Here is a 22,386-nt window from a genome sequence, read left to right on the forward strand (position 1 = left end):
TTACCACTGCAACAAAAAGAATAAAATATCTAGGAATAAACCTACCTAGGAGACAAAAGACCCATATGCAGAAAACTATAAGACACTGATGAAAGAAATTAAAGATGATACAAACAGGTGGAGAGATATACCATGTTCTTGGATTGGAAGAATCAACATTGTGAAAATGCCTATGCTACCCAAAGCAATCTACAGATTCAGTGCAATCCCTATCAAAATACCAATGGCATTTTTCAGAGAACTAGAACAAAAAATTCACAATTTGTATGGAAACACAAAAGACCCTGAATAGCCAAAGCAATCTTGAGAAAGAAAAACAGAGCTGGGGGAATCAGGCTCCCAGACTTCAGACTACACTACAAAGCTACAGTAATCAAGACAGTATGGTACTGGCACAAAAACAGAAATATGAATCAACTGAACAGGATAGAAAGCCCAGAGATGAACCCATGCACATATGGTCACCTTATCTTTGATAAAGGAGGCAAGAGAATACAATGGAGAAAAGCCAGCCTCTTCAATAAGTGGTTCTGGGAAAACTAGACAGCTACATGTAAAAGAATGAAATTAGAACACTCCCTAACACCGTATACAAAAATAAACTCAAAATGGATTAATGACCTAAATGTAAGGTCAGATACTATCAAACTCTTAGAGGAAAACATAGGCAGAACACTCTATGACATAAATCACAGCAAGGTCCTTTCTGACCCACCTCCTAGAGTAATGGAAATAAAAACAAAAATAAACAAATGGGACCTAATGAAACTTAAAAGCTTTTGCACAGCAAAGAAAACCATAAAAAAGACGAAAAGACAACTCTCAGCATGGGAGAAAATATTTGCAAATGAAGCAACTGACAAAGGATTAATTTCCAAAATATACAAGCAGCTCATGCAGCTCAATATCAAAAAAACAAACAACCCAATCCAAAAATGGGCAGAAGACCTAAATAGATATTTCTCTAAAGAACAAACAACCCAATCCAAAAATGGACAGAAGACCTAAATAGACATTTCTCCAAAGAAGATATACAGATTGGCAACAAGCACATGAAAAGATGCTCAACATCACTAATCATTAGAGAAATGCAAATCAAAACTACAGTGAGGGGGGCTTCCCTGGTGGTGCAGTGGTTGAGAGTCCGCTTGCCGATTCAGGGGACACGGGTTTGTGCCCCGGTCCGGGAAGATCCCACATGCCGCGGAGCGGCTGGGCCCGTGAGCCATGGCCGCTGAGCCTGCGCGTCCAGAGCCTGTGCTCTGCAACGGGAGAGGCCACAACAGTGAGAGGCCCGCGTACCGCAAAAAAAAAAAAAAAAAAAAACTACAGTAGGTACCACCTCACACCAGTCAGAATGGCCATCATCAAAAAATCTACAAACAGGGCTTCCCTGGTGGCACAGTGGTTGGGAGTCCGCCTGCCGATGCAGGGGACACGGGTTCGTGCCCCAGTCCGGGAGGATCCCACATGCCGCGGAGCGGCTAGGCCCGTGAGCCATGGCCGCTAGGCCTGCACGTCCGGAGCCTGTGCTCTGCAACGGGAGAGGCCACGGCAGTGAGAGGACCGCATACCGCAAAAAAAAAAAAGTCTACAAACAATAAGTGCTGGAGAGGGTGCGGAGAAAAGGGAACCCTCTTGCACTGTTGGTGGGAATGTAAATTGGTACAGCCACTATGGGGCCACTATGGAGAACAGTGTGGAGGTTCCTTAAACTACTAAAAGTAGAACTACCATATGACCCAGCAATGGGTCATACATCCTGAGAAAACCATAATTCAAAAAGAGTCATGTACCACAATGTTCATTGCAGCACTATTTACAATAGCCAGGGCATGGAAGCAACCTAAGTGTCCATCGACAGATGAATGGACAAAGACGATGGGGCATATATATACAATGGAATATTACTCAGCCATAAAAAGAGACGAAACTGAGTTATTTGTAGTGAGGTGGATGGACCTAGAGTCTGTCATACAGAATGAAGTAAGTCAGAAAGAGAAAAACAAATACCGTATGCTAACACATATATATGGAATGTAAAATAATAATAATAATAATGGTTCTGATGAACCTATGGGCAGGACAGGAATAAAGACATGGACATAGGGAATGGACTTGAGGACACGGGGAGGGGGAAGCTTAAGTTGGGACGAAGTGAGAGAGTAGCACTGACATATACACACTACCAAATGTAAAATAGATAGCTAGTGGGAAGTAGCTGCATAGCACAGAGAGATCAGCTCGGTGCTTTGCGACCACCTAGAGTGGTGGATAAGGAGGGTGGGAGGGAGACGCAAGAGGGAGGGGATATAGGGATATACGTATGTATACAGCTGATTCACTTTGTTATACGGCAGAAACTAACACAACACTGTAAAGCTGTTATACTCCAATAAAGACGTTAAAAAATAAATAAATAAGTTTTTAAAAGTTAAAAAAAAAAAAGACACTCAGGCAGAGGGAACAGCATGTACTAAATCAAAGAGATAAGAAAGCGCTTAGAGAAGTATACAATGTACAAATCGGGAATGGAGGTGGTGATAATGACAGGGGAAAAAACTATACAAGTAGTCAGGGGCCAGGTCACAGGTACCTTGCATGTTATGCTAAGCTTGAACTTTATCCTGTAGTTAATGGAGAGTCACTGAAAGGCTTTAGGCTATTGTAAAAAAAATCCATGCTATAAGTAATAAAGCACTGAACTAAGGCTATAGAAATGGAAAGGCAAGGTTAGATTCAACTGATGGTGAGAAAGTGAAACCGATAGAACTTGGTGACTGGATAGATGTAGGAGGCAAAAAAAAAAGGAAAAATCAAGGGTGCCTTCTATGTTTCCGGATTGGGAAACTAAGTTGATTATGGAGCCTCAACCAAGTAGAGAATAAGATAAGAAAAGCAAATTTGGGAGTGAAAGATGAGTTGTGTGTATGCTGAATTTGAAGTACCCATGTAACATTGAAATGCAACAGTCTAGTAGGCAAATAAGCTTGGAAAAAGGGCTTAAGATACATACACACAGGCACAGACACAAAGATATGAGAAAGAAAAAAGAGGAAAAAAGAGAGTGAGAGGATGAGAATATAGGTGGTAGCTAAAATTGTGAGGGTGGATGTGACTACATAAGAAAGGAATCTAAACTAAAAAGAGAACCAAGGTCAGAATACTGGGAAACACCAACATAAAAGGTGAATTTAGGGGACAGGAATGTCAGAGGTGGAGTTGTATCAAATGAGGTAGAGATTAGGTAAGACAGGGATTTCAGTATCCAATGGATTTGGCAATTTGAAGACCGGTGGTAACCTTCACCAAAGAAATTCCAATAAAATGGAGACTCTAAAAGATAGTAATGAGTTATAGCAGCGAAAGATATAAAGAGGAGGAAGAAAGAAGAGGAAATAGCTAAGACTCTCAAGAATCTCCGCTGAGAAGGGAATGCCTTCACTTCCTGCATCAGAACCACTTTATCTAAAACTAATATCCCTGTGCTTTATATCCATTCTCTTCCTGATTAGAAATTTCATTCTATTTATTCCTATTTTTTTCTATTACCTTTGGCTTCATTCTCTACTTGTTTCTTCTCATCAGACGTTGAACATGCTCAAGTTTTCCCACCTTAAAACAGCGCTTCCTGTCCCTCACGCCCTCTGGCTCTCACCCACCTCACAACTAAAGTTCTTGAAAAAGTTCTCTTCTCATGACTTCTCTTCTAACTCCCACTCATTCCTCAACCTTCCTCTCTCTCTCATCTGGCTTCTGTCCCTATACTTCACTGAAGCTGCTCTTTGCCAAAGTCGTCAATGATCTCCTTATTGTGAAATCAAATGGATGCTCTTCAGGCCTGCATCTTACCTGACCACTTAGTGCCATTTGACATTATTGAGCATGTTCTCCCCCTTGAAATGCTCTTTCCTGTTAGCTTCCTTTCTGTCACACTCTTCCTAGTTTTCTCCCTCTATCTTTCTGGCAGTAGAACTAGACTTCGTGGTGTGCACTGCTAGTTGGGTCACCTTGGACAAGTTACTTAACTTTCTCCTTGCTTCAGTTTTCTCATCTGTAAAATGAGGATAACCACAGTATCTACTTACTTCATAAAGTTACTGTGAAGATTCAGTGTTTAGTACTTAGAACAGTGCCTGGGATAAAGTATGTACTTATTAAATGCTAACTACTGATATTATCAAATACTCTATGGCTGTCATACCTCTTATCTTCTTTTGGGTTTCTTTTTCCTCTGCCTTTCCCTAAAACACAGTGTTTCCTCACGGTTCTATGCAGATTCTTACCTTACTCTACACTCTCAACCCTGGGTGATCTCATTCAATAACGGCAGAGAGTCTGTATGGTCCACAGACCCCACAGCATCCCTGAGATACTCTCTGGGGGCTCATAAAGCCAAAACTATTTTCGTAATGATATTAAGACATTTGCCTTTGTTATGGTGTTGATATTTACAATGAAGATGCAAAAAAAGCAATGGTGGGTAAACTTATGGAAGCTGAGCACAAATCAGGGCAGCAGCACCAAACTGCAGTAGTAGTTATTGTATTCTTTTTTGCTATAGCCTCTTACTTAACAACAACAACAAAGCCAGTTTCACTAAAGAATGTCCTTGATGAAGCAATACAAATGATTAATTTTATTAAATGCCAACCCTTGAGTACATTTTTTAAAAGTATTCTGTGATAAAATGGGCAGTACACAGAAAGCACTTTTATTGCATACCAAAGGATACGGTGGTCTCAAAGAAATGCACTTGTTTGACTGATTGAGTTATATGCTGAACTAAAATCACGTCTTACAAAGAACACCATTTTTACCCAAAAGAATGACTGACAGACAAACTACGGTTATTCAGGAACTGGGTATTTCAGAGACATTTTCTTAAAAATGAATGAAATAAGCCTGTCACTTCAAAAAACAAACACTCTTGCCATTGATAAAATTCAAGTTTTCAAGTGAAAATTAGAAGTTTAGAGACCATATATCTGCCTTTAAGCTTGACAACGTCCCAATACTTCAAGGTTTTTCTGATGAGATTGTTATAGTGAGATTACTATGATGTTTTAATACTGTATAATGAAATGTATTGACATTTAGGATATCTGTATAACTTAGTGAACCAGTATTTTTCAAGTGACCAATACATGATGTCCATTCAAAGTGTAAGACACCAGTGGATTTTAACATGAATGGAAAGCTCATTGATATGGTTTCAGATTCTAACCAACCTTTAAGAAACTACTCCTTGTGTTTTGGTGTAGTATCAAAGATAAAATACTTCCCCCTTCCAATAACATATCTGTGTAAAGCCAGCTTTTATTTATATACTTCAACCAAAACAACATATCAGAAGGGATTGAATGTAGAAGCCTGCGAGGAGAATCCAGCTATCTTCTACTAAGACATTAAAGAGATATGCAAAAATATAAAATCAATGTTTTTCTCTAAATATTTTTTTGTTTAGAAAATTATCTTTCAAAAATATGTTATTTATGTTAACATGTAATAGGCTTTTTTTTTTTTTTAATTTATTTTTGGCTACTTGGGTCTTTGTTGCTGCGCACGGGCTTTCTCCAGTTGCAGCGAGTGGCGGCTACTCTTCCTTGCGGTGCGCGGGCTTCTCATTGCGGTGGCTTTTCTTGTTGCGGAGCACTGGCTCTAGGCACGTGGGCTTCAGTAGTTGTGGCGCATGGGCTTAGTTGCTCCGCAGCATGTGGGATCTTCCTGGACCAGGGATCAAACCCGTGTCTCCTGCATTGGCAGGCAGATTCTTAACCACTGCGCCACCAAGGAAGTCCTATTTTTGTTATTTTTAATGAAATAATAAATATATTTCTTAAATGTCTCGATTTCAATTTCAAATATGAAAAAATTGAGAGGTATATGTAACCTACATCTACAAAAACTCCTTGGGATCCTCAATAATTTTTAAGAGTAAAAAAAAGAAAAATGCTGAGAACAAAACATTTAAGAATTACTAAGTTATACTATTTATTCACTTACGTGCTGTTGATTCCCAACCATATATTATTTTGTATATTCCCTATACATATGCATGCACATCAGTGTATTTTTTCTGAGTAAATTCTTAAGAGGACAGGATTTGCTATGTACAAGCAAATGTGTTATACACATTTGTTGTACACATATGTGCTTGTTGTGTACGAGGTACTACACTTCTCAAGGACACCCATACCACCAAATCCAACATTTCTTGCATGGTCGGTGTGCAAGTAATCTTTGCAGGTTTTTTTAAGGACTTTTTTTTTTCATTGGCCAATTTGCTCTTAAAACAAAGCAGAAACAAACTAAAAAGAAGAGAACCTTTATGCTATCCTAAGCCATGACAAGGCATACACTGTGGATTTATACCAGACTATTCTTCACTCCTTCTCCCATTTCCATCAAAGTTATCTTCACTTAGACCTATAAGAGGGCCTTAAAGAATTAAGATGACTAATAACTGTGCAATCTGATGAACCTACTTGGTACTGTGATGAGAAAGAAGGATCAGCATTCTGCTTACACCTTACCTTATTATGAGAGAAGTAAGTCATGAGATAATAAGAATTACTTAGAGTATATAAGTATATTAAAATGCTTCACAGACACAAACTAATTTAAGACTAAGTTGTAGTTTTATTATACAGTAGCTAATGAATATTTTACTTGCTATAGAGCAGCAAGTAGCAGCAGTTCTCCAAGTATGGCTGGAGAACAGCTGGAGGTCCCTAAGATTCTCGCTGTTAAAGAACTCCTCTAACTACCTACACACATTTCTTTCATTAAACATATTTATTTTTTAAATGGGTGAGTAATTATACTACTTAATGCATTTGCTTAAAGTAGGAACACAAATGCATGCATGTTGAATAAGAGGTGGATTAGAGAAAAAGGTTAACAAAAAGCTCTTTCTTAAGAAGTTTTTACTATCCTTCATAATTCAAGAAACAAGTGTTTGTTAGTGGGACATTAAGTCTGTATTTCAGTTAATAACTGTTAAAAAGAACCGAATCCACCTCTTCCAAATTCCCATGACTTAACCTTGTGCATACATTCATTACACTCTATTTTAACCACTGGTTTTCTTGCTCTCTTCCTGCAGGTAGACACCATGACTTACTTTCTTACCCTTGGCACTTAGTTTGATATCTGGCATATACTAAGCTCCCAATAAATATCTGTTGAAAAATGAACAGATGAACAAATGGGTAAAAACTTAATTCTCAACTAAAAGGTAAAGCATTTCAAGGAAATGTGGCCACCTGTCCTCCTGGGTCATCAGATAACCTACCAGCTACATGTAGGAGGTCAATGATTTCCGGAGAATCAGTAGAAATTCAAGTTAACTAACTTCAGTCTATAACTGGAGATTTCCCCAAGAAGTATTAAAACACAACCACAACAATCTGATTTAGTTTGAGACCCTTTGTGCCTATAATTGAGACTTCTTACAAATGCTGACACTACCCCAGAACTAAGGACTACAAGATATATACTCTTTTCAAGAAACTCCATAGTTTTGAGAAGAATACAATAGTTTGATTATTCTCATTGCCTTATCAGGGCTGTGTAGCACCTCATGTACAATGAACTACTTGACAAACTTATTTGTTTACACATCATTAACTACTCGACTGAGGAAATATATGCAGAAGAAAAAAACTCCAGAGCAATACTTGGCTAGAGGGCACTGTTAATCGACAGTTACTCAAAACAGACTATAACTAGTCATTTAAATCATTCAGAAAATGATTTACATTTTAAAAATCCCATTATTACTATAATTTTTTAGAAAGCCCCACTGTTTAAAACCCGGTCCAATATACTCAGGACTAATCACCTTCTGGTGCTTAAAAACAAGATCAGGGACTTCCCTGGTGGTCCAGTGGTAAAGAATCCGCCTTCCAATGCAGGGAACGCGGGTTCGATCCTGGTCGGGGAACTAAGATCCCACATGCTACGGGGCAACTAAGCCAGCGCGCCACAACTACTGAGCCTGCGTGCTTCAACTAGAGAGCTGGCATGCCACAAACTACAGAGCCCATATGCTCTGGAGCCCGCGCACCACAACGAGAGAGAGAAAACCCACACACTACAACTAGAGAGAAGCCCGTGCACCGCAATGAAAGATCCCGCAGGCCGCAACTAAGACTGATGCAGCCAAAAATAAATAAATAAATAAATATTTTTAAAACGCATAAATAAAAAATAAATCAAATGTGAATCTACGGGCTTCCCTGGTGGCGCAGTGGTTGAGAGTCTGCCTGCTAATGCAGGGGACACGGGTTCGAGCCCTGGTCTGGGAGGATCCCACATGCCGCGGAGCAACTAGGCCCATGAGCCACAACTACTGAGCCTGCGCATCTGGAGCCTGTGCTCCACAACAAAAGAGGCCGCAATAGTGAGAGGCCCGCGCACCGCGATGAAAAGTGGCCCCCGCTTGCCACAACTAGAGAAAGCCCTCGCACAGAAAGGAAGACACAACACAGCAAAAATAAATAGTTAAAAAATAAATGTGAATCTACATTAAAATTCTCTTCTTGGTTATTAATACTTATTTGAATCACTATCATCAGCACTGCTCAATAGAAATAATGTGAGCCACATATATAATTTTAAATTTTCTGATAGGCACTTTAAAAAAAGTAAAAAAGAAACAGGTGAAATTAATTTTGATAACATACTTTGTTTAACCCGATATATCCAAAATATTATCATGTCAATATGTAATCAATGTTAAAAATTGAGATAGTTTACATTTCTTTCCCCTGCATTAAGTCTTGAAAATCGGGTGTGTATTTTACACTTAGAACACATCTCAGTGCTGACCAGTCACAGTTGAAATCCCCAAAAGCTAGTAGCTACTGTGCTAGCTAGTGGCTCCTATACTGGAAACCACAGTACTAGATAATTCAGAGAGAATTCTTCATATCTAGGAAAACTGCCTTTGCATCTAGGAAAACGAGTTTCAGATTTTTTTTTTTTAGTTAGAAGTGACTATGGTTAACTCCTTTTGCAGCAACACCTCAATTAACTTCCCCAAAGATAAAGTAGGAGTGGATTCAACCACAAAGAGCCCAAAACTCAGTGAATTCTTTAGAAAGCAGCTTTATCTGCCTAAAACTACCTCTGGTGAAGAAGCCAAAATAGGTACATCTCCCCCTCCCCACTCTATAAGGAAGGTACAGAGTTCACTTGATGCCTCCTCTTCTCCCCATTAATTTCTTCTTTACCCAGCTAGGAGACCCTAGTTTTCTGAATCAGGAAGGGGCTAAAGCAAAAATATCTGACATGTTTCTTTTCTGTGACAAATATATTGTCTCCAGGGGTAAGCCAGGAACCTGACCTCAGTCACAACAGTATTCAGGGTTGTCTGCAGAGCATCAACACCCACTGCACAGAAAGGGCTAGGGAAATTCTTCCAGGAGAGAAGAGGGACACATAAGGCTTCTGATCATCTGGCGCTTATTAAGAGGTGGGTTCTTAGATAAGGGCAGAGCCATGTGACCATCTTTTTCAATCTCACTCTGCTGGATCTGCAAACCTGACTTAATTCTGTGATTTACAATTCAATAAGGCCCAACAGAATACCTTTAGGGATGTAGTGGAATGGGCAATCTCCCTTACAACCTAGCCAGCAGCTATGTCCATTCCTCCCAACACCTCTCTCCAGTCTGGAGGACCTACTAATACTGGGTCACAATGTTGTGACATGACATGGACCTAGAAGGAAGGCAGCAGGTCTGTCAGGGAGAGGAAAAAGGTTCTTCTTCCTCCACTTGGCAGAAGTGGGGAAGAACAGGAAATAAAAAAAAAAAAAAAAAGGCAGCAAGCAGCAGAGTTAGCAAGGTTTACAAGAGGAAGATGAAATGAGTGGTTAAGAAATGTGCACAAAAAAGTGAGTCACTGCTCTTGTTTCTAGTTATAAGATAGGCCAGTAAGTGAGTCTGTTAGTCCCCTGTGCCAGAGAATGGTATTGAGAAAGTTCCTTAGATATGCCAGTGAGGTTGCCTTGGAAGTAACAGGAGAGAAGAGGGGACTGGAATAATGAATGAGCAGTAAGGAGAGCTCTAATCTATCTCCTGTATAATTCACAAAACAATTTTCTCCTGGCAACATAAAGCTCCTATTGCAATACCATATTCAAAATAAATGAGCCTATGTAGCTCTGATGATATCAATATTAAGTCTCAAGCTTACACTTGATCCCAAGGAATAAGTGCTCAGGGACTAGATATTAAATTTCAAACAATTTTATCTTTAAGATCCAATTTAAGTAAGACACGGCACACCTAGCTTGGACTATTCATTCCCTCAGGTCTCAGTCATCAATGTGATATTAAAAGAAGTTTTAAAGAACAGGTGGAAGAGTTTCTTATTTCTCTTTTGATAGGGTATAGGGTAGCATGAGTGTGTGCATGGGGGGTGGGGAAAAAGAAAAAGAAACTGCAGAAAGGTGCACAACATGCAAATATTGTATGGTGAAATTTAACAGAAACAAAGGAATTATAGTTTTGTCTCTCTCAGTCAAGCCAAACATCTATTTCATGTTGAAGATCTAGATTCCAGTTACTCCTCTGGGCATCTGAGTAGACGAGGGTGGACCCTTCTCAAACATTCAATCAGAATTTACTGACCACATGCCACATCGAAGGTATTTTGCAAGGTGCAGCCCACCATAATGCAACCACTTAGCAGAGGCCCACAAAGGAAAAGCCTCTATTCTTGGGTAGGTAATAATCTCCTATCTGCAGTTCTTTAGCGAAATAGCTAGATACATTAATATATGGTCAGGTGGCTTTTCAAATCGTCCCTATCAGATGAGGCTACAGCTCTCCAGGGAATGGGGGAACTTAAAGAATAAAATGGAGACTTCCCTCATGGCACAGTGGTTAAGAATCCGCCTGCCAATGCAGGGGACACGGGTTTGAGCCCCGGCCCAGGAAGCTCCCACATGCGTCGGAGCAACTAAGCCCGTGCGCCGCAACTACTGAGCCTGCACTCTAGAGCCCTTGAGCCACAACTACTGAGCCCACGTGCCACAACTACCGAAGCCCGCACGCCTAGAGCCCGTGCTCCGCAACGAGAAGCCACCGCATTGAGAAGTCCGTGCACCCCAACCAAGAGTAGCCCCTGCTCGCCGCAACTAGAGGAAGCCTGCACGCAACAAGGAAGACCGAACACAGCCATAAATAAATAAAATTATAAAATAATAATAATAAAATAAACAAATGCTTGGTGTGGTTGATAAGAAAGAGAAAGTAAGGATAAACTGTAAACTCTATATTTTTTCTTTAGGATATTCTTAAAACAACACAGAGATAATTTATCAAAGGGTATAGTGTAAGATATTAATATATGCAGAACAATTTGAAGCAAAAAATGCAAATTTCAGGTCAAACACATTATATTAAATAACCAAGAATAAGATGTACATGGATTTCTTCTCCAAATCCTAGAATAGTAGGAACGGCAGGTTAAATCTTAACTCTTGAAAGGGGGTTTTAAGGAATATGAAAAGTGGCCACACCATACAGTGGAAAGAGAATGGGGCTGGGGAAAACACTCTGGATCTTGGTTCTATCTCCTCCCCCAGGTGAGTGTGCAGCCTCTGAAAAGCTGCAAAATGTTTCTAAGCCTTAGTTTACTATTTATATAAATGGAGGTTGGAGTTCTAGCTCTTACAGTTCATGATTATTATATGAATCACTTTTTAGAAACTAAGTAGTTAGGATTTGAGAAAGGAGAAAATGTAGGAAAGAGAATAAATGAACCAATATTTCTGATATCTTTTTCTATACTCTAAAATTAGTGACTTCTATTACCTTTATGGAAGTGCAGCACAGTAAGAGAAGAACTGGTAATCCAGCTGTAATTTCTATTGCTAACTAAAGTCGCAGGTCTTAAAGAGAAACGAAGTAGCAAGACTGCTTCTAGGCTTAAACTTTCCTAAGGTCAAACATGACATGAACAAGGTACATGTCCTTACTAGCCAAGGAACATCATGCTAGAATGCTTTCACATCAGTATTCCCATCCATCCCTTCTCCCCTGACACTGGAGCACCACAGAAACATTCAGATAGAATTCCCACAGGTAAAAAGGATCCTTTCCAGTGGCTGTGCCAGGGGATATGTCTGTCTTCACAGTCACCTGGGGGCACTCCTGGGAAATATGAAGATATATGCAAGCTTATATAAAATGAGTGTTTAGAAGCAACAAGCTAGTTCCTGTTACCACTAACTTGGGGAAATTTCCATATTAGTATATATTTATATGAAAAGCAGAAAATCTTTTCCTAAGACAATGAACTTTTTTTTCTCTCCTGAACTGTGTATTTTCCTTTTCAGTCATTATACTGTCTTTCTCTATTTTTTTTTGCTCTCATATACAGATGCGAAGGTGGAGAGTACCTGGACCTAGGTTACTCCTAAGAGGGACAAGCGGTTTGTGCCTCCACCCCAGGAATACTTAATACAATGACTATACTTAAACTTCTGGCACAGCACTTTGACGACAATACATAAACACTGTTAAATAATGGATGAATGGTGGGAAACATATATATTTTGAAAGATTTTTGTGTTAGAAATAGTAGGCAAATCAAAGAAGTAATCCAAAACAGATAATATTAGATTTTCAGACAGTAACAAAGTAGTCTATCTGCAATATAGTCCCATCCTCGAAAGGGCATTCCTGCTCTATAGGCCAAAGGAACAAAAGATGTCAAAGTGCCATCCTCGTTACCTGAGACCTATGCAGAAAGAAGTCACCTTTCCCGGGGTATGAGTAGACTCGATCAAAATCACTCACAGCTATAAGTCCACATTGTAAAATCACCACAGCAAGTCCTCAATGGATATCTTTATCTTAGACAGCAGACAGGAGCCGCTCACTCAATGAAAACTGAAAACACTTTTTGTCAAGAACACATGGTCACTTAGAAGCTGGCTCAATACAGCTGTTGTCTCAATACAGTTGTTGTCTCAATACAGCTGTTGTCTCATACGCCCTAAGGCTCTCCATCCTTTCAACATGACCACTCCTCCTTCCATTTCAGGCCTCCAAGGCCTGTTCTGCAACTAATTTGACACCTTTCCATACTCTGGAAGCCTCAGGCTCCACCACACCCTATCCCTACCAGATTTCTACTCTCTTACGGGCTCTGGCAGAATTTTATTGAAACACACACACACACACACACACACACACACACACGCGCGCGCGCGTCCATGCGGTGTGACGAACCAAGGCTTAGGGCCTAACTAATCCTGTGCCCCTCAACTATCTGGAACTAAAGTGCCCTCACAAATCTTATCTTCCCATGAACCCATTTCTTCGGCTTGGAACGTCTGGCTCTTGCGCCGACCCTTCAGTTTCCATGACCCCAACTAGTTCTGGTTCTGGCAGCCCTTTCTTGTTTCCCGCCTCGGATTCTCGGTCGCAGCTCGCAGTTTCTTGGTCTGCAGAATCCTTGGAGCTTGGGGAGAGGCCCATGAGACACCCACCCCGGGCTCTCAAATTGAATGGGTCCAGTGTCCCCTTCGACTCTCACTCTTTCAATGTCCAAGCCCCAAACTCGCTGTCTTTACCTAGGCTCCACGACCACCTAGGCCACCCTCGGAGCATCCCGCGCGCGGCCCAGGGCTCTCCCAGCCTCCTACTTCCGGGCTTTCCCTGCAGCTCGTCTTCCGGTCCTCGACCTCCGCCTCTCCCCCCGGGCCGGTTTCACCAGCCCGCGCCCACAGCCCTTCGCGCCGCTCGCCCGCGGGCTCTCACCGCTCGAAGAGCAGCCTCACGGAGAACACGCCCGCCGCCAGCGGGAACACCGAGAGGATGTGCCGGGCCCGCGGGTAGCCGTAGCCGTCGCCTGGCCCCTCGAGGTCGGCCCAGCTCACGTTCTGGGGCAGCCAGAAGCGCTCGCTCCACAGCCAGCCCCACAGCAGGCCCAGGGCTCCCGCCACCGCTGTCGCCATCTTACGCCCACCCCGCGGCCACCGCCGCCACAGCTTCAGCTGCCGCCACGGCCAACAGAACCCGCGGGGAGGCGGCCCCGGGGCGGGGCCGGACCGGCGGCCGCCCCCTTCCGGCCCCTTCTTGTCCCCGTCACGTCTCAGCCCGCCTCCTCTGCGGGGCCCAGCTTCTTCACCGCCCATCCCGCCTCCCCGCCCACCTCCCTCACCGCAGCCTCCCCGGCCGCCTCTCCTCGGGACTCCGCCTCCCGATCCTGGCCACGCCCCTCCTTTTCCCGCCCCGCCTCCACCCAGTCCTGGTCCCACCCCGCACAAGCACTCAACGCTCGTGCCGCCCCTTTTTGCTACCGGTTTCGGCGAAGATTTTCCTCCTCCCTCTCCCGTCCAGCTACGGCTACACCCCTTATTTCAGGCATAGCTCCCTTATGGGGACATTCTTCTCAGTCCAGCCAGCTTAAGCTGTTCCTGCTCCCTGGAAGGCCATACCTCTCTCTCGCTCTCTCTCCCCCCTCCCTCACAGCCCCCATCTCTCACTAGGGTTTATCGCCATCTCAGCTGGTCCCGCCTACTAGCAGCGTTCTTTTTGCTCCCCACCCTTTTTCTCTCTTCGTGCCCCTCCATGATCTCAACCCCCTGTCCTTGTATATCCCTCAAAATTGACTTTTAAAAATCCTTTTATTCTTCTCATGGGGAAAGGAAATGGAAGATATCCAAAGGAAAATATTAAAGGAAAAAGAAAAGTAGATGATGGCCAATGTTTAATGAGGTTTACTATATGCCAGGTACTGCCCTGAACATTTTACACACATTATTTAACTTCCTCATTCTGTGAAGTAGGTATTTACTATTTTATGGATGAGTTAACTGAGGTCCAGAGAGCAGCTTGCCCGAGGCTATATAAACAAGTGGTAGAGCTGAGCTTCTGAACTAGAAAGTCTTTAGATTCCAGAGCCCTGAGGCTTTATCCTATAAAACTCCTTAACTTTAGATGTCCACATTGAACATTGAACTCTTTTGTGGATCAACATAAACAGGGAGGGGAGCCATAGACAAGAAACCTTCAAAACATTGAATTCTAAATTGTCCCTCAACCGCTGGAGAACGCTGAACCCTGGGTGCCAACCGTTCAAACCTGGCTACAAGGTTAATTACCACAGGCTACCTAGAATGATCTGAAAAAAGATTAAAGAACTCATCTTGTCCAAGGACAGACAGAGTATCTTTATACTAGTAGGCATGCTTGCAGCAGAAGATAAAGAGTTTCAAAGGGAGAGAAAGAAGAAGAAAAAAAAGGAGCCACCTTAAGAAGTAGACTAGAAGGTCTGCTTTAGTTCAGTGGTTCTCAAACCTTAGTGTGCCACAGCTCAGACATTAGCTTCTCTCATCTCCCACATGGAGAGTTTGCTAAAAGTTTTCTGGGCTCCATCCAAAGAGATTCTGATTCAGGAGGTTCAGGGTAGGCCCATGAATGTGCATTTCTCATTTCTAACAAACTCAGAAGTCATGCCACTGCTGCTGGTCTGAGAACCACACTGCCTGAAGCCGTTTTTGTCCAAACCCAGAAATAGCTTAATGGTAACTACCCTATATTCAAGATACGTTTTAAAAGAAGTAAACTCACAGGACTTCCCTGGTGGTCCAGTGGTTAAGACTCCATGCCCCCACCGCAGGGGGCATGGATTTGATCCCTGGTTGGGGAACTAAGATCCCACATGCCGTGTGGTGTGGCCAAAATAAATAAATAAAAGAAGTAAACTCTCTCTGATCCCACGGGAATTCAAAGCAGAGCCCCAAGGAACAAAGAACATGCTAACTTAGCATGCAGAGGCCAACACACAATGATCTTGGTCTCAAGATCTATTCCCAGAAAAACACATATGTACCATTTCTCAACCTCTTGATTGTTAGAAAACATATTGCTGACGAAATACGTAATGAAAGCAAATTTAGTACAGGTTTCACTTTGGCCAGGAGTGATCTGACCAGCAAGCTGGTAAAAGAACTAAGTTGGCCCCTGTAGCAGTCATGGACAGAGTCTCCTTAACCATCTCAAGTCCCAAGCTGGCCCCTTTTCCTGCTTTACCAACAGAAAAATTCACATCATCCTATTGTCAACATTGACATAGTCCAACAAGTTGCTTCATTTAGAGAGCTGAGAGAATAAATGATAAGCCCTTTTTATTTGGCTGTAGGTTCTTTTGTTTTCTAAGAATGTTTAGTGTTATCTGGTCATTCTCTTGATAAGAATATCCTTTTATTATATTGATTATGGAGCTAATTCTTGTCTCTACGGTCTGTACCTATGTCTACCTTAGCCCTTGAAAGGCACAGGAAGGAGTTCTTCCAAGGGTAATCTCAGCCCCCAAGTACCTGATATACGGTGACATACTCAACTGATACCCATTAATGCCAGCCATAGGCACTCAGACTTTTTGTATAAGGTTAGTAGATATAGGGAGTACAATGTGGATGGGTTAGAGCAGCAAGCAGTGAGTCACAGAGTAAAGGTAGCTAAACACAAGCCAAGATTGGATATTTTATAAATGTCAGCAGGAACTTCTGGATTAACTGTTCAGTGAACAGGGCTTTCTAAATGACTTCAGCCTGTGCTGGGGCCAAGAACAGATAGTAGTACCCGGACAAGCACTTAGAAGACCAGGCAAGATGCTGGAACACACAGTGACCCTGGAAAATGTTAACAGATGACTCAAAAAGCATTTCTATCTCCAAGGAAATCTAAACTCCCATTAAAAAAGGTACCTTAATTGGGGCAGTTGCCTCTGCAAGCAAGGAAAACAAACAACCAACTATGCCTCTGCCCAGGGTAGAAAACAAGTCCATTTTCAGCAGAGGCATTTGGAAATTCCATTTAGCATTTAGGTATATTTGTAAGGTAAATTATTAAATGCGGAGTACAATTAACAATAAAAAACCACCACTGCATTTTGAATTGGTAAAACAAACAGCTCATTTTGAATGAACACAATAATTCTCTTGCCAAGTTGCTTTCAATTTTCAAGAAAAATGTTTTCTAGGCGGATGAAATCCTAAGATCAGCCCAACACCACCACCTAGTGGTGAGAAGTATACATTGCATGTCTCTTCACTTGATACCCATCAGATCCATCTGCCTTTTCTACCCAAACTGCTAAGGTAAAAGCAGGTCCTGAGAGACTGTAACGATGTAAAATAATAATGGAAAAGGAACATTGAAAAGTTCAAGTGTAAATTAAAAGCTTTATTGAATAAAAATGTTTCAGAGTAAGCAAGACTGTAAGAAAGCAGAATATTTTACATCTCTAAAAAATATCAGAGCTAAATCTCTAAAAATGCAGTATAAAGAAAAGCCTATACCTTAAAACACCTCTCTCCCCCAACATACAATTTGGAATATCAATTATGTACAACGACTGTACTCAAGTTTATATTGTTCCAAAACCTTAATACTAGAAAACCATCTCCCAAAAAAGGCCTATAACTGGTTTAATTGCACCCTAGGAATACTGTCTGCCATAAAAATCAATACATTTCAGAGTTTATAAGTATTAAAAAACTAGTGTCCCAGGAAGGGGATATCAGAAGTAGAATATAGGGTTTGGGGATCTGAGCTCAAGTGGTTTAAGGCTTTTTTTTTTTTTTTTCTGTTATTCCTCCTTTAAACTCATCATTTTGCTCTAATATGCAACATGGCAAACACAAAAGATCTTATAAAAATATTGCAGCTTACAGTAAATTATGAGAAGCACAGATACCACCAGAGAAGAAAGCAATCACTCGGGGGTGTAGTCAAACTCATTGGCAAATACCATAGCTTATTTGGGACACGATGAATCTCTCCAAGCACTAAGGGTGCTCAAAAGGTGCTCCAAAAAGATGGTTATGCTATATCTCAATAATCCGGTTCAGGATGTTGTTTAGAAAGCAGGATGCAATAAATTCCCCATATATATCGGAGCAAGCAGTAAATTCCCCATATATATCAGAGTAAGAAAATTAACCTAAATTTTTTTTAAAGACTAAATATTTGATCTCTTAACAGAGGAATACTAAACAATAAATTGGTATTCATGTAAAAATATACAAACTGTGCCCTTTATACTAAAGTGCATTCAGTCACAACGTTTAGGCCCCTAAATCCCTTCTGCATGTTTCCAAATTCCACAATTGAATTTTTAGCGTAACAACGTACTAATCATTTCTCCATTTTCATATTGTCTTTTGGGAGTACAATGGAAGCTGGACTATATCCGTTGGAATATTCCCCCCCCACACACACACATACACACTCCCAACTCCCAAAAGACCTTAAAGCAGTTGTGTATATCATCATTGCTAAAAGAGAGGATTTAAGTAATGTTATCTAGCATTTAGAATTGGTTCACTTAAGCTGCACAGTATGGGATTTTTTTGAAGCAAGAACTCTTTTCCAAAGTTACTTCCACATAAATTACAGCTCATGCTAAGACAGCTGTTTTGTGCATCACTTTGATAAAGGGCAGTGGCTCACTAACACTAACATAAATTTAAGGCCCAGCATCATTGCAATTTGTTATTCCTCATCTTCATCCTCATCATAGTACCGATTTCTCTTTATCTGTTCCTCCACAGAGAGCTCTTTGACTACTTCTCCCTCCCAGAATCCCACATCCTGGGATGTCTGATTCTGAGTAGTGAATTCTTTAGTGGAGGTGTTATCTGCAAAGCTAGACCAATTTTTAGAGTTGGGTTCTAGTGAAGACTGCTGTGTGAGAAGGTTTCTATCACCTTCATCTAAGTTTGCACCATTTTCTATAAGATTTTCACTCCCCATCTCAAAACTGTGAACTTCCTTACTTCTCCTTCCTGCCTCCTCTCCTTTAGATCCCTTGTTTGGCCAGGTTGTTTTTTCCACACTCTCATTCTTCTCGGAGGCGTTGGCATTTTCCGTTTGTTTCCTTTCTGCTGCTACACCTCCTCCAAACTCCTCACTCTGCTCTGACATGCTCCAGCCTTTCCTGATAGATGGGGACAAGGTTTTGGGGCTCTTGACTGAAGAGGTTCGAAATGAAGCTGCTACAGTGAACGGGCGGCTTCTCTCCTTCAGTGAAGAAGTTCGTCTTAGCTTCTTCAGATCCAGATCTACATCCTCAGGAGCTTCAGGCTTGCTGATTTCATCCTCAGGAGGCCACTTAGGCTTCGATACTTTGATCCCTTCCTCCAAGGCACTTCCTGAACTGCCAAGTTCAGTAGGGGGCGGCCAGGCAATCCTCAACTTCTTGGTTTCAGCTGGCTTGTCTTCTTTCTCCAGCGGGGACGAGGCCTTGGCTTCCATACTTGCAGTCAGCACACCAACCTTAGCAATGGGGGCATCTTCTACCCCTGGGCTCTGAGGGGTCTCCCCTGCATTTGGAAGCTGGGCTGGTCTCTCCAATGTTTCTTCGTTTTCATTTTTGCTCGCCCACAGATCCTTGTGTGGTCTGTGTCCAAAGCCTTCATCATAGTTGCCTTTAGATTTAAAGAGTTGATTGAAGTGAGGCTTGCAATAGATTCTCCCATGTAAAGAGGCATATGTTCCTAGACTGTTGTTTTAAAAAAAAAAAGAGCATAAAGTTAACAAATATGTATTCTCTTATTTACACCAGTAGGCTGAAACCTGGCAACTCCAGTATATTCAGAAGATGCTAAGTGAGAAAAATACCTTTAAAAGCACATCAGTCACTGAGGGTGTCCTTTTAAACACATTTGTTTTATTATCCTTATAAAAAACATGCTCAATTCTAGGTCTGAACCTTCACAAGACATTCTTCCACCTGGTACATTCTCCCATTTTCAAGTGATTTCACTCCCCTCTGTCAAAACTGTTGAAAAAGTTACTTCTTCCAGGAAGTCTTCCCTAGGTAGTCCCACCTAGTCTGATCATTCATATATTTCCTAAGTATTTCTAACCTATAACTACTTTTAATGATATTCCTTTGTAAAAAGTTGCATCTTTTCCCTCCTAGTTTCCCATTTGTGTTATAATTTAAAAGCATGTTTTTACAGGAATGGGTAGAATGCTCTGCCAACGCTTGGCACTGAGTAGACATCAGTGATTAAATAAAGGAAAGCTATGGTTAATAGGAGAATGGTGAGCAGTAGCCAGAAGTCGGTCTACCCTAACAAGAGTGCTGGACAGGCCTTTAGGACATCTGGTGTCTCTCGCAGGGTTAACACATTTTAAAGGGGGGTATAAAAACAACAGCATTTCCACAGAAGAAATATAAAAATTCAAAAATTTAGAAAAATGTGCTCTGGAGAAAAAAATACAGTGGGCAGAAAAAGAACCACTGTGTGGAAGTTACAGAGGCACATTTTGGCTCAACAGAAGGGAAAGTTTTCAAGCTAGCGCTAACGCTGGAACTAGCTGTAGTGGGGTATTAACCCCCGCAGAAGTGCCACGCAGGTGCCAGGACATCTTTCAACAGTATGCTGGAAAGGGTGCTTGCTCTGGAAGGAAGGCTGGAGGAAATGACATCCTGGTTACTTCCTCCTCCAAGGCTCTACGGTTAAAATGAGTTAATATGGAATATTTCCCCAATTTGTCACATTTATATCCATACTTTGAGTAACTTGGAAGAAATGATACATAATTATTTTCTCAGAAAATAAAATGAAACAATATACAGAAAAATATATGCCCTTCAGGATCTATTATTATTGCTATTTTTTACCATTTATATAGTGTTTGGGATAATTTCAAGGGCTTCAACAAGTATCCTCTTGAGATTTCTGAACTGTATGATTCTATGATACCAAGGGAAAACATTCTGCTAAAGTAGGTCACAGGGGCAGTTACCTGCAACTTACATGATTTAAGCTTCGGTCCTAACATGTAAATTAACATGTGAGAGTACCAAGAAGTTCTAAACACCATTATAATTTGATACAAAATGCCTGTCATTAAATGGTACTTTTTACTTTCTTCAGAGGTCCTCAACAGCACACACTATTAGCACCACAGGTTTTAGTACCAGTGTTCTAAAAACCAAAGACTCCCTCTGGAGGTCCAACCACACAGAGAGATGGCTTGTTCTTGTCTGGCTTACCTCAGCTTGTTGTTGCAATAGGAACAACGGAAGCAGCTGACGTGAAACACCTGCTTGTTGGCCAAGAGACGCTCCATTGAGTAGACTGTTTTCTGACATTCCACGCAGGTCTCTCTTGCAGGTGCCTGAAACTTCTAGGAAAAGCAAAGGACAACTTTAGCTAGCAAAGGCAGCAATGAGTTAGTACTCTGCTGAAGTGGGCCCCGGGATTTACTTTGTTATCTAAGGGCTCCCTTACCTGGTCTGTCAATTCTCAGAGGAACAGTAAGCCTACTGCAATTCTATCGGTTGACTCTCTAAAGCCAAGAGGCTCTCCTGAATTCCTTACCCTGATTGTCTGGCTGCCATAAGTGCAGCAGCCACTGAGGATGGGTGGAGCTAGGGCTGGACTGCAGAGAAAGGCTTAGACAAACCACCACACACACACACACACACACACACACACACACAAGTACACACAAAATGATTCCACGCACAGGAAATGAGGAGAAAATGTCATCACATACAGAAGAAAGAAGTTTGATGGTTTGATCCAAGTGCCAAATAAGAAGCAGAACAGACTTTTTAAAGACCAGATTCTGAAGGGGGTAACTTTCAAGGAGAGAAAGCATTTGGCTTTTGGAAGTAGGAAAAGACTTTTAAAATCTTTTTATTTATTTATTTTTACTGAAGTCGAGTTGATTTACCATGTTGTGCCCATCTCTGCTGTACACCAAAGTGACTCAGTTATACACATAGAGACTTTTTTAAAATATTCATAAAAGACACTTTGATAAAGCATCTCTCAGTCCCCTCTGCATATAATCTTGACTTGCTCAATCCACTAGACATAACATTTTTAAATAAAGCAAAATTGACACATAAATGGAATTTTAAAAGACACACAAACTATTTTATTAGGATTCCAGAAGAAAGCATAGCCCAATAAAGCTACAGGTTCTATAATCTTTTTAAAACACCAAATGGAGAATAAAACTAATGTACTGGGTAGGGGGGTGAGTCACAACGGGGATTCACGAGCTGTTTGTAAAGTGTGGAATATGGGCGGGGTGAGCACAGCTGTTGCTGGTAAACTCAGTCCTAAACTACATAAAGTAGGTTGTATTAGCACTGATGAAAGCTAGAATTCCAAAACCATAAGTTTTTACATGATAAGAAATAGTTACATGGCCACTAGGGGTGGGGGTAAGAAGTCCCTAGGTGTGTGTGACTCTTGACTTGTCCCAAGAGAAACAGCTCAACCAGTAAATGCAGAAGCAGCTTTAGTTAAGGTGGCCTGGAAGCTCTTTCAGGCACCTTGGTGGCCTCTGCCACCAAGACCGGTATGGTGGTAAATAATACAAT

At 41.4% G+C, this 22,386-nt stretch overlaps 2 protein-coding genes across 9 annotated transcripts in view; both read right to left on the reverse strand.

The window, feature by feature from the left end:
- Positions 1-14,176, reverse strand: part of CERS5 (ceramide synthase 5) — a 35,133-nt gene extending 20,957 nt beyond the window's left edge. Inside the window, exon 1 of the mRNA XM_022572191.3 lies at positions 13,785-14,176. Within this exon, the coding sequence (XP_022427899.2) occupies positions 13,785-14,161 (377 nt within the window). The 5' untranslated portion in view covers positions 14,162-14,176. The remainder of the gene's footprint in view (positions 1-13,784) is intronic.
- Positions 14,177-17,195: 3,019 nt separating this feature from the next.
- Positions 17,196-22,386, reverse strand: part of LIMA1 (LIM domain and actin binding 1) — an 82,926-nt gene continuing 77,735 nt past the window's right edge. For all 8 annotated transcript variants that reach the window (XM_022572190.2, XM_022572187.2, XM_089920695.1 and 5 more), the window contains 2 exons: positions 21,043-21,176; positions 17,196-19,536 (listed from right to left, as the gene is read on the reverse strand). In XM_022572190.2, coding sequence (XP_022427898.1) covers positions 18,528-19,536; positions 21,043-21,176 — 1,143 coding nt within the window. In that variant the 3' untranslated portion in view covers positions 17,196-18,527. The remainder of the gene's footprint in view (positions 19,537-21,042; positions 21,177-22,386) is intronic.

Source organism: Delphinapterus leucas, chromosome 11, assembly GCF_059928025.1.
Source record: "Delphinapterus leucas isolate spDelLeu-1000000601 "Yukka" chromosome 11, BTC_Dleu_Yukka2, whole genome shotgun sequence".
Classification (NCBI taxonomy): Eukaryota; Metazoa; Chordata; class Mammalia; order Artiodactyla; family Monodontidae; genus Delphinapterus; species Delphinapterus leucas.